This window comes from Halictus rubicundus, chromosome 5, assembly GCF_050948215.1.
Source record: "Halictus rubicundus isolate RS-2024b chromosome 5, iyHalRubi1_principal, whole genome shotgun sequence".
NCBI lineage: Eukaryota > Metazoa > Arthropoda > Insecta > Hymenoptera > Halictidae > Halictus > Halictus rubicundus.
Window position 1 is genome coordinate 11036360 of NC_135153.1, and position 10573 is coordinate 11046932.

The 10573-nt window shown below is 44.1% G+C and overlaps 1 protein-coding gene across 1 annotated transcript; it reads right to left on the reverse strand.

The window, feature by feature from the left end:
* Positions 1–370: 370 nt before the first annotated feature.
* Positions 371–10485, reverse strand: 14-3-3epsilon (tyrosine 3-monooxygenase/tryptophan 5-monooxygenase activation protein epsilon). The gene is made up of 4 exons (XM_076788392.1): positions 10231–10485; positions 6533–6839; positions 4905–5248; positions 371–3764 (listed from the first exon to the last, which is right to left on the reverse strand). Exons 1-4 carry the CDS (start codon positions 10292–10294, stop codon positions 3709–3711), a joined length of 771 nt encoding a protein of 256 aa, XP_076644507.1. The 5' UTR covers positions 10295–10485; the 3' UTR covers positions 371–3708.
* Positions 10486–10573: the final 88 nt, after the last annotated feature.

A 10573-nucleotide genomic window follows, 5' to 3' on the forward strand; every position in this document is an offset into this window, starting at 1 on the left:
AGAAGCAAACGCACAATCAAAATACGCACAGCGTAGACCTTGAGCTTGTCTCCGATCATGGAACGGACAACGGATACAATTGTATCGAATCCTGAAACACGTGGATGTTAATTGCACCGGCCAAGGCATTTGCGAGGCACGAGAGATAACACCTTGCAAGTTATAACGTTGGATGACTCACTCTACGCGCAGCACAGTAATACAAAGAAAACGCCTCGATCACGGGCAACCATTTTTCACATTTTGATTAATGTTATTTTGGTTTTGTTTTTACATATTGTATATATATATTTTTAATAATATTTGTATGTGTTTTATATGCATCGTCTATTGAAAACGTAAACAATAAAAATTTTAATAGATTAACGTATAGAGAGTTGTAATTACTTTATTTGTAGCTTTCACGTGTGTGGTTTTACAGAAAAAGGTCGTATCCGGTAAAATCGTATCGATTGTAATACGTACAGAGGTGTGTGAGAACGCATACGAATCGAAAAAATAAATGTTTGTAAAGGATCAAAACGAAGACAAATTTAGCCTCCTCCCAAATGACGATAAATTTTGATATCCAAGTCTAATTATTCGCTCTTGAACTGGGTTAGCGACAAGATGGAATGATTCGAAGATAATTACAGATAATAACTAATATATATGTATAATACAGAGAGGGGGGGGGGGATAGAGATGGAGATGAAGAGAGAAAGAAGAAAGAAAGAGAGAAAGATAAGAGCAAGTTGAGTACATCTAGTAAAAGATGGAGTAAGTAGATGTGTCTTTGTAAAAATTGGCTAAACACGTACAACGATTCTGGATAATGGGTTTAAAAGCGGTCTGAATCGATACACCGATCGTCTATTCGCCTTTAGTAGGTCCTACGGACAACCAAGGTGACAAACTGCCTACCTACGATTGTTACTGTTAGCCGGGAACACTCTACTAGTTTTCATTTGCTTTTCTTTTTTTCTCGTTCGCTTACGAGTCATGCTATATCGTGGACGATAATAATTGTTATCGCGGTTGGGCTACTTCATCTTGTTTTTAATCCATCGTGTAAGCAAGTAATTGGATGAGGTATCTGACAGTTTATCGTCGTTTGGAATCCACTACACCGTTCGTTGCCACTGACAAATTTTTATTTTACCTAAATCTCTCTCTCCAACACTTGCCGCATTTACTATGATATAATTTCCTTATGCCGATGGATCTCCAATTCTCTCTACGGTTCCACCGCTGTTCTCAGATTTTCTTATTATTCTCGATCGCGCAGTGCTGTTCTTTTGTTTCTTATTTTCTTTATCTTCGTTTCTGCGTTTATCTTCCACGTTCCTCGACGATCACGCGCTTCGAAAAAATTGTTCCTTTCTTTTTGTTGTTGTTTTAGTATCTCGTTTCTTCTTCGAATGGCGTTCGAAAACGATTCGCGTTGATCGGTTTCGCCGCGATACCCTAATTTTACGCTCTTAAAATTACTCGCATATACTTACTTACGGTGCCGTTGATATTACTTTGAGTTATTCTTTGTAACGTACTTTATAACATGATTATCAATTTTTATCGTTATTAATACCTAAATACAGGGGGCACGATAATGCACACCGATTTTCTAGGCAGAGCTCGATTATCTGCGCGCCGCGGTTCCCTTCGCCTTTTGTTATTTTTGTTCATGTAACATGCCTCGCTTTTTTGCTGCACGCTTCCACACACACACACACGGATCACCAAGATCGTCGTACTCCTCTCGTTCCGAGTACACAGCGCCGGTCAAAAGTTTATTTATTAAACGAACGATCAATTTTTAACGCACCAACGGCTAGTTCTTTTATTACTAGGATTATTAGACCGGGGATCTTGATGCAAATATTAATTGTCAATAGCGAAACTCGCAGACGAAAATTGTATCGTATCGTATTTTCTGTATAGATGCATAAAATCCGCAATCTAGCAGCGATAAACCAGTTCTGTGCCGATTGTCGAACTCGGTATCAATTCCTCGTAACCGGCGGCTGTGTACTCAACACGAGCGAATCGTCGACGTCGCATCGCTAAAGCTTACTTCGTCGCCACACTCGTCAAAAGTTTCGTGTTAACAGACTAACGAACGAATCTCGTCCACTATCGTTGGAATGTTCTCGGAACGGAAATCGACAGATGGGTGTCGCGCACGGGTACAACGAAGAAAAACTGAAAGAGAAAGGAGAAAAGGATGATAACACGAACGCTACGGGTAGACGCGAGCCAAAAGCAAGAGAAACGTAATGGAGTAATCGAGGATAGTGAGTCGGTCGGCGTTGTGAAGTGAGCGCGGACGAACAAAGTCGGGATACAATCGTTTATTCTGTAATTCGTAATACCACAGCGATCGTTTATAGTTTTACACAATGGGGTGTATGAAAAAGTACAACCATAATATTACAGACTAGCTAGACGGCTACTGGTTTCCTCGATTTTTTTGTTTGCTTTGTTTGTTCTGTTCGTGTGTATAACGGTGATACAACGGAATTCGTATTATACCTTTTTGTCGTTTCATTTCTTTCTCGTCTTAAAAAAAGCTCATCTACCTAGCTCTTCACTTCTTTCACGATACATATCTTAAAGTTCCATGCTTGTCGTCGATTTAAAAAAAAAAGGAAAAAAACTATGGAAATCGTAAAGAGAAAGAAGAAAAAGGAAGAAAAAAAGTGTAATCGCCTTACTCCCTTATCGTGGAGGAAGGCTCGAAGGTGAGTGGAAAGAAAACGTTCGACGCTGTCGAAGACTGTTGCCGTTTTCTCGCCGATTTGCGCATACAATTAACATCGTGTTTAACTTCGTACGATATGCGAGAGCGATCGTGCGCGCAGTAAAAAAGCGGGGGAAAATTGGACGAGGAGTGGGGACGAGTCGAGGGGAGGGAGATTGATTTGTAATCGACGAGGGGGTGGGGGGTGAGGGAGCCGGTGAAAACAAACGAACGCAATAATGCACTTCGATCGACGTCGAGCATCAGAGCATATATGCTTTTTCACTATTCGTAAAACGTTGTAGGACACACTTGTTAATTCGTTCTCACTCACTGGAACCGATGAAAGCGAGGGGGGAGGGGGGATGGTCGTCGTCCCGACGGACTGAGAGGGCGTGCTACATTCCATTTTTTTTTTACTATATGGGGGTGACCTACGCGGGTGTACACCCCACTCGAAACACGTTCTCGACATCGTCCACGTTTATTCGATTTTTGACATTTTTTTCTCTCTCGGTTTTTTGTTTCTGCTTGTTGTTTCGTTTGTTTGGCCAGGCATGCACAAGTGTAAAGACAGCGTTGTTGTTTGGTTTTTTGGTTCTTCTCACGGTACCACGAACAAGGCAAAGAAAAGTGCCCCTCTCTAAATGCATTTTGTTTTGCAGCAGTCTCTCTTTCTATTTTTTAGCGCAGGGTGCGTGTCCTTTGCTGGATTACTTTCTGCGTGCTTCGTAAAATTCAATGCGTGTTTTATCGAATGATTTGTTTGGTTGGTTGGTTGGTTGGTTGGTTGGCTGTTTGTTTGTTTGGAATTAACCGTACGTAGGTGCGTGTTTTAGGGCCACGCAAACGCTAAAGATCTCCCCTTCCCACCCCGAACTGCCACCTGCCGAGTTGTTTTCTTTTGCTTACGAGTTATTAAGAGTTTTTTTGTTTTTCTTCTGTGTCTCAGTTTTATATACGCAATGTAACACTCACTACAGTTAGAGTTACGAGACGTCCTGATCTTCCACGTCTTGCAGCTGCTCCTTCTGTTCACCCTCCCCTGTACAAAAATACGTAAACTCGTTAATGAACATCGTTTTGATATTGTCACATAGTTAAATTTCCACTGCACAAGCTATCTAGCTGTGCCCGAGTAGAAATCTACTAAACGGTCAAAATAATTGGCGTGCGATTTCATCGAACAATGAAGTAATTTATGCAAACAATTTGGTCGGAAGGAACCCGAATCCATCTTTTGACGGATCGAGGTTGGTAATTCTGATTTGAACAAGTCGTAGAATTTGATACTTGAACGCGTTCGCTATCGCGTGACTCATGCACAAGCTACGCAATTACTCGTGTACAGGGTGTCAAGAAATTATATGTCGTCATTCTACACCTACGATTTGGTGTAAATTGACATGAAAAAATTCTCCGCGAAATCGACCTTAACCTTGGAAATCAAGATAAAACGAAATCTTGTTTTTTTTTTGTTGAATCGTGTTCTACTGGTCATGCTGACCAACTTTGTGAAAGGAACGATGGGTCGCAATCAAAGCCAAGGTCAATTTTACGGGAAATTTTTTATGTCGATTACTATCAAATCGTAGAATGGCGCCATGGTGACCGCGACATATTACTTCTTGCCTCACTACATGACTGTACATTTCAGAATGAATTTTAGATCCTATGAAATACAAGGAAATACAAATTTTTACGGTTGATGGAGCGATAGTTAATGCGTTGACACGAACGGATTGAGATTACAAGGAAGTAGGAAAGAAGGATGGGGTTGCTCACCAGATGACTCGAAAGGGGTGTACGCCTGTGTTCAAGCATTGGTGGGTATGGCCGCAGCCTGGTTTTCGCGTTCGGCCTCTAACTCTAAATTATAAAGGATTCTTTGTTCAGAGTATAGTTTTAACCGTGCAACGAACGAGTCGAGGAGTCGCCCCCAACCTGCCGTTGTAGAGTTAAAAACGGTGTTTTCAAAACGATTTCATTCGCAATAAGATCTTAGTAAGCCGGCTACCTAGCCGTGGAATGAAGCGATAAGATCTGATACAGAACAAGGAAGATTTTATCAGGCCAGGTGCAATACATGTTATTGATCGTCGCGATGCCGCTCTCCAACGGCCTGACAGAGATGTTTCAAAGGGCGCTAGAAAAACGTGCTTGTGCCCCGGGAGAGCATACTAACCATCTCCTTGCATATCCGACGTCCACAGAGTCAAATTGTCCCTGAGGAGCTGCATGATGAGGGTGGAATCCTTGTAACTATCCTCGGATAAAGTGTCTAGTTCCGCGATCGCGTCGTCAAAGGCTGCTTTCGCCAGGCGACACGCTCTGTCTGGGCAGTTCAGAATCTCGTAATAGAACACGGAGAAGTTCAGCGCCAATCCTAAACGGATGGGATGAGTCGGCGGCAGGTCTGTCATCGCGGTGTCGCTGGCCGCTTTGTAAGCCACCAGCGAGTTCTCCGCTGCCTCCTTCCTGTCGTTACCGATGGCGAACTCGGCCAGGTAACGGTGGTAGTCGCCCTTCCTGCAATTACATTCAATTATACATTCGTTGCTGCATCTGTTTCTTCCTCCCATCTTTTCTTCTCTTCCGTCACAAAGATTTGCTAAATCGGACTGCCGCGTTCGTTGTATATTGGGGAGGTAGTACAGAAGCAGTCAAAAAATATATAAAAGATCATTTAAGCTCCCAACGATGCGTCGATTAACACTGAAGCTACCACCACCGGTCGCAAGATCAATTTTCGACTTCCGATTTGATAATTCTTGAAATTATAAACATGCCTTCCTTGGGGATATATATGTATACCAATTATTATTATATGGTAGCTTCAGCGCCGAAACAGCAGCAGTTGCAATAATGCAACAACGTATGTTTAATAGTCCCCTGTTACCCAGCAATAATGTTTATCGAGGTAATAAGTATTTAATTCCTGCTTTCACAAATTGGTTCTTAAGAATGTGAATTTACATAAACATCAGCAGTCTGGTTGCGATATACACTTTGTACAGTCTCTCCCTCTCCTCCCTGCACTCTCTTTCAGGCAAACTGGCATTAATATTCATCAGAATATTCGATTGCGTGAGTTGCTGACATGTAGAAAGCATCTGATTTACCTACAATCCAATAAAAGTTGGCGTTCGTGGGATTTATATTGCCACAGTTGTGCCTCGTTAAAATAAAGTAGAAGAGTAGATCTCGGACTTTTGGAGTGATAGTTTTATTAGCGGTTATTTGTAAATCATCTTTTAATCTCCCGGCAATTATCGAACCAGACGCCGGCAAGTTTTAAAAACCAATACCTCAAAAACCAGTGACCGAAACGAAACGCTCTTCCGCATTGGATGCCTTTTAATCAACGCTAGCACGCCACCGAGGCAGAAGCTTGATATTTAAAGCAAGCTTAGAGCATCGAAAATATTTCCTACCGGAGTCTAGTACCCTTTCAAAGTGGAATATTATCTCAACTGATAAAACACGGACAGGATCTCCGACTGTATGTGTCAACGCTTTACCTATCGGCGATGATTCGATAGATTTTTCAAAATCAAACATCTACATCCTTCTTGATAGGATTGAGACTCTTTCTTTTGGAATTGTTGTCCTCAAAGAAATGAAAGAGCGGAATAAAATATTTGGCTTCCTTTAAATGTAGTATACAGTCGTTAAGAAGACGAATTATTGGACTTCAGGTAGGTAAAGCGTTAAAAGCCTGAACGTGTTTAGGTGCTCTACGGTGAACGTAAGCGCGACTGATCGCGTTTTGGCGAGAATTCTACATTTAAGGTGCGACTAGCTGCTGCTTACATTTTGTAATAAAAGACTTTCGATTCGCCGGTGGACGCATAAGGAATCAGATGTTTATCCAGGACACCGAGGATATCGGCGCAGATGTCTTTCAGCTCTTCCTCTACTTGGGACCGGTACTGACGGATCATCTCCAGTTTCCCCTCAACGCCCTTGTTCTCTTCCTTTTGTTCGATGTTCGAGATTATTCTCCAGGAGGCTCTTCTCGCCCCGATTACGTTTTTGTAGGCAACAGAAAGAAGGTTCCTTTCCTCGACGGTCAGCTCTAGGTCCAGCGATGCGACCTTCTTCATCGCCTCGACCATCTCTGTAAATTATATCGACGGACACATCCGTCGACAACGGTGCCATTAAAGTGATAATCACACGACATAAATGTACACGAAACAATCGAACAGAACGACAACGTTCGCTGATCCTCAAAAGTATACGCGGACACTCATCTAATTGTCAATCGAATAAGACAGTCATCGAACAAGCGTAAATCATTTTGAACTTTTGAATTAATTGCACGTAATTCGCATACTTTTGAGCGCCAGTGTACTTCGATCAACTTAATGTTAAAAAAAAAATTGAATAAATTTATACGGGCCGTCCCTTGAGATAGAGGATCCGTTTTGGGGGTTGTCAGTAGAGCAATTGGGAAACATAATATCGTTAATTGGTGTTTAACGACAGGGCTCTTATTTTGGCGTTAAACTTGTCGAAGAATATTATGTAAAATCATGGCAAAGCAATGAGCTGGAAATGACTTATCGATTATTAATATGTAGCTACCCCGCGTGGATATATTATTAGTTTCATCTGGGGATGGTGCTGAGCCTCGGCGCGAGAAAGATGAGCGTGCGAACATACATATATTAACCCGCTGCCCCTTGAACTTTCCGAGGAAGTTGCTAACTATTATGTATTTATTATCTATAGGTGCGAGGCATTCGAGAATAATGATATCGATCGAGACATACACCGCCGCTCGAAATTCTGTGAGCTTCCTTAATTGTAATTACCTGAAAACAGTTCTGAAGACTATTTATTAAATTGCGCGCCCCGTTTTCACGGCAGGATCAAATATTACCAACAATTCGAGCAAATAATCAACGAATCTTGTTGATCGAATGAAAGAATTATGTGCAATTGAAAAAAAAAAATTAAAAAATCGCCCTGTCGCGTTTGTGGGTAAGAGCGAAATCTTTATTGTCCACGATACAGGATCGATAACAGGATGAAAGAAGATATTAAAGAGGCGTGAAACAATGAGACAGATTGAAGAGACTGTGTATCGGCCTCAGCATCCGGAATTCCGAGGCCCCGGCTCTCATTTTCCCGTGAGAGTTGTGCTCTCGAATGATTCTTGGTTTAAAAAAAAGATCGATCTCGAAACGATCAATCGGTATCATCCGGAAACCGTCGACACGATCGTTCCTTTATTCTGCCCGTATCTCTCTCCCTCTCGATTAGAATCGATATCTGTACATCCCCTATTCATTGTCGTCCCGTAAAAGTCAACGGTGGCGCCATGGCGGCATCTATGGTCAGATTGAACCCGAGCCGAAACCAGGTTAAATAAATACCTAGACACAGTTTCGGGTAACATTTTGTCGTGTACTACCCATCGAGCAAACATAGGATTTCCGGGTGTAAATAATGAATCGAACACTGCCGATTGTGAACCATCGACCGAACGACAAAGATCGAACACGACCGTTATCGAGTAATTTTTCTACGTTGTCTATCCGGGTGAATAATGGTTCTCAAGTTCATGGTGATTCCGGGTAAAAATTACCGTGAACGCGGTATACAATGATGGAGGTCTACAGAAACGTAGGATATAGCGAGCACAGATCAATACTTTCCTTCTACTATGGCCCCCTCTTCCTTCCCTCTCCACCTTCTCGCCGTCTCTCACCCCGATACCGTTCTCACCCACCCTCGTGATCTCTCTCTCTCTCTCTCTCTCTCTCTCTCTCTCTCTCTCTCGCGCGCGCTCCGTCTCTCATTCGCAACCCTCAAATTTGCCATCGTCCTTCCTCCTCTACCCACCCCTCCCCCCTCTCTCTGATTCCGGCCGTTTATCGTCTCCTCTCCCTTCCATCCCTGTCATTCTTCGGGCTCGCTGACTCTCGGGTCGAAAAGATCGTGCGTGTGCACGCATTTCCACGCTTTAACCCTCGCCCGACAATGCACGGGTCTATTCAGATCCGAGTGCATCTTTGAAATCGAAAGAAACTCGTGTCGAGCGAGTCCCAGACGAAAATGTCACGTCACGATGATAAACGCTCGATTTAAAATGCTTGTGCGAATAAAAAAACACGTTGTTTCAGGTTTGGAGGAATCAGGCGCGGTCGCGCGCGCGCGCAATTACCGAAACCGTTAGTATCGTACTGTGACGGTGAATACGCGTGTCTGTCTCGATTAATGTGCCCACGCGACCACTGAATTCTGAAAACTGGACGAACGATCGTCGTCGTTGATCTCGGTTCGTTCGAGACCATTTAGAACAGGGAAAAGTTTATCGAATGTCACGTGAGACAAGATCATTTGTCCGTCGATCTCTACCGGCCAATCGGCGGAGAATAAATAAACCGTGTCCGCGAATCGTCAGGCTGATTTATGCACGGCAACGACGTCGAACGAATTGAAATTCTATTTGATCGCAGGAAATGTTAAATGTTTCTTGGTTGTAACGATACGGGGCTACGGGTACGGGCACCGGTTGTACGGAGAAGTAGAAAATCTTTGTCGAGAGAAATGCGAGAAATTCGAAGATTTTGACGGTTGATCTTCCCGCTGCTCTGAATCCCCACTGCGAGAAGCCGCTTTCGCCAGGAGCAAAATAAAAATGTTTCACAGTCCGCGAACGCACGTAGAACGAGACGTAAAGCATGTAATAGCAATAGGGGAAAATGGCAGGTGATTAACGATACCGGATACGTAGCCTAGGCAAACGCGAGCCGATCCACCGGAAAAAGCGTAGCCGATAGATCGGTTGCTCGATCGGCCGAGTGATTTCTCTGCGGATTCAAGGCCAAATGCCACGAGCATAGCACGCGTTACTACGTGTCGAAAGAGGAGTATAACCCGGCAGCGAATGGTAAGAATCGAGCCGTGTCTCTATGCATCACATGCGTCGGTGAAGGACCGACTTTGTCCAGTTATCTGCCGTGAGACCTCCTAAAGTACTCGAGACGCCTAGCAACGGCGTTGGCCAGCTTTCGATGCAACAATGTACAGGTCTGGAACGGGCAAGCACCGCGAAACGTTTAGGCTAACCGGGGCCTGGCCGTATCGTACTCGCAACTCGCAGCCAGTAATTCGAAATATCATGACAGGATGCGGCGGGCCGGTGACAGAACCGAAGGACGAGGCCACTCTTTTAAAATAAAGGAAGACCGGTCGGTCTCGAGCCGGCGACTCGATATCGCATCGCCGTGTCGATTAGTCGTATTTGACGTTTCCAACGACATTTGACAGATCCGATCGGACACACGATATCACGGTTAAGACTGCGAGTGTCGGATCACCGAGGCAGTTCCCAATTCTATTCGGAATAAATTCAGAACGCGATAGGGTCGCGACCCACGAGGATCGCGTTCTGCCTCCTTTCTCTTTGTGGCCGTGCTCTCCTCTGTCTGTCTGTCCGATTTCGTCGATTTCATTTCGGCACAGGCCGGGTCCTTTCCCGGAAAATATCTACTCACCGTCGTAACGCTCCGCCTGCTCCGCAAGTTTCGCTTTGTAAACGTTGTCCTCCCGTTCCGACATCTTGGATGCTTCTAGATTTCACGGGCTGGACGAAAGGTTCCAGGGAAATCGCACGAAATCCTCGTTTCACCGAAATACGTACACCTCGTCGTACAGCCACTCGCAAGCTCACTGACCAAGATGGCGGCGCCCGCCAACAATCGAAAGCAGTTCCCAGTTCGCGCAGCCTCTGCGGACACTCCACTCGCCATGCGCTCCCTGTCTCGTGTATTACTACGCCATTCGTGACGTCATTCGTTCGACGGCTACGGCTACGGCTACGGCTACCAAAGCCAAAGC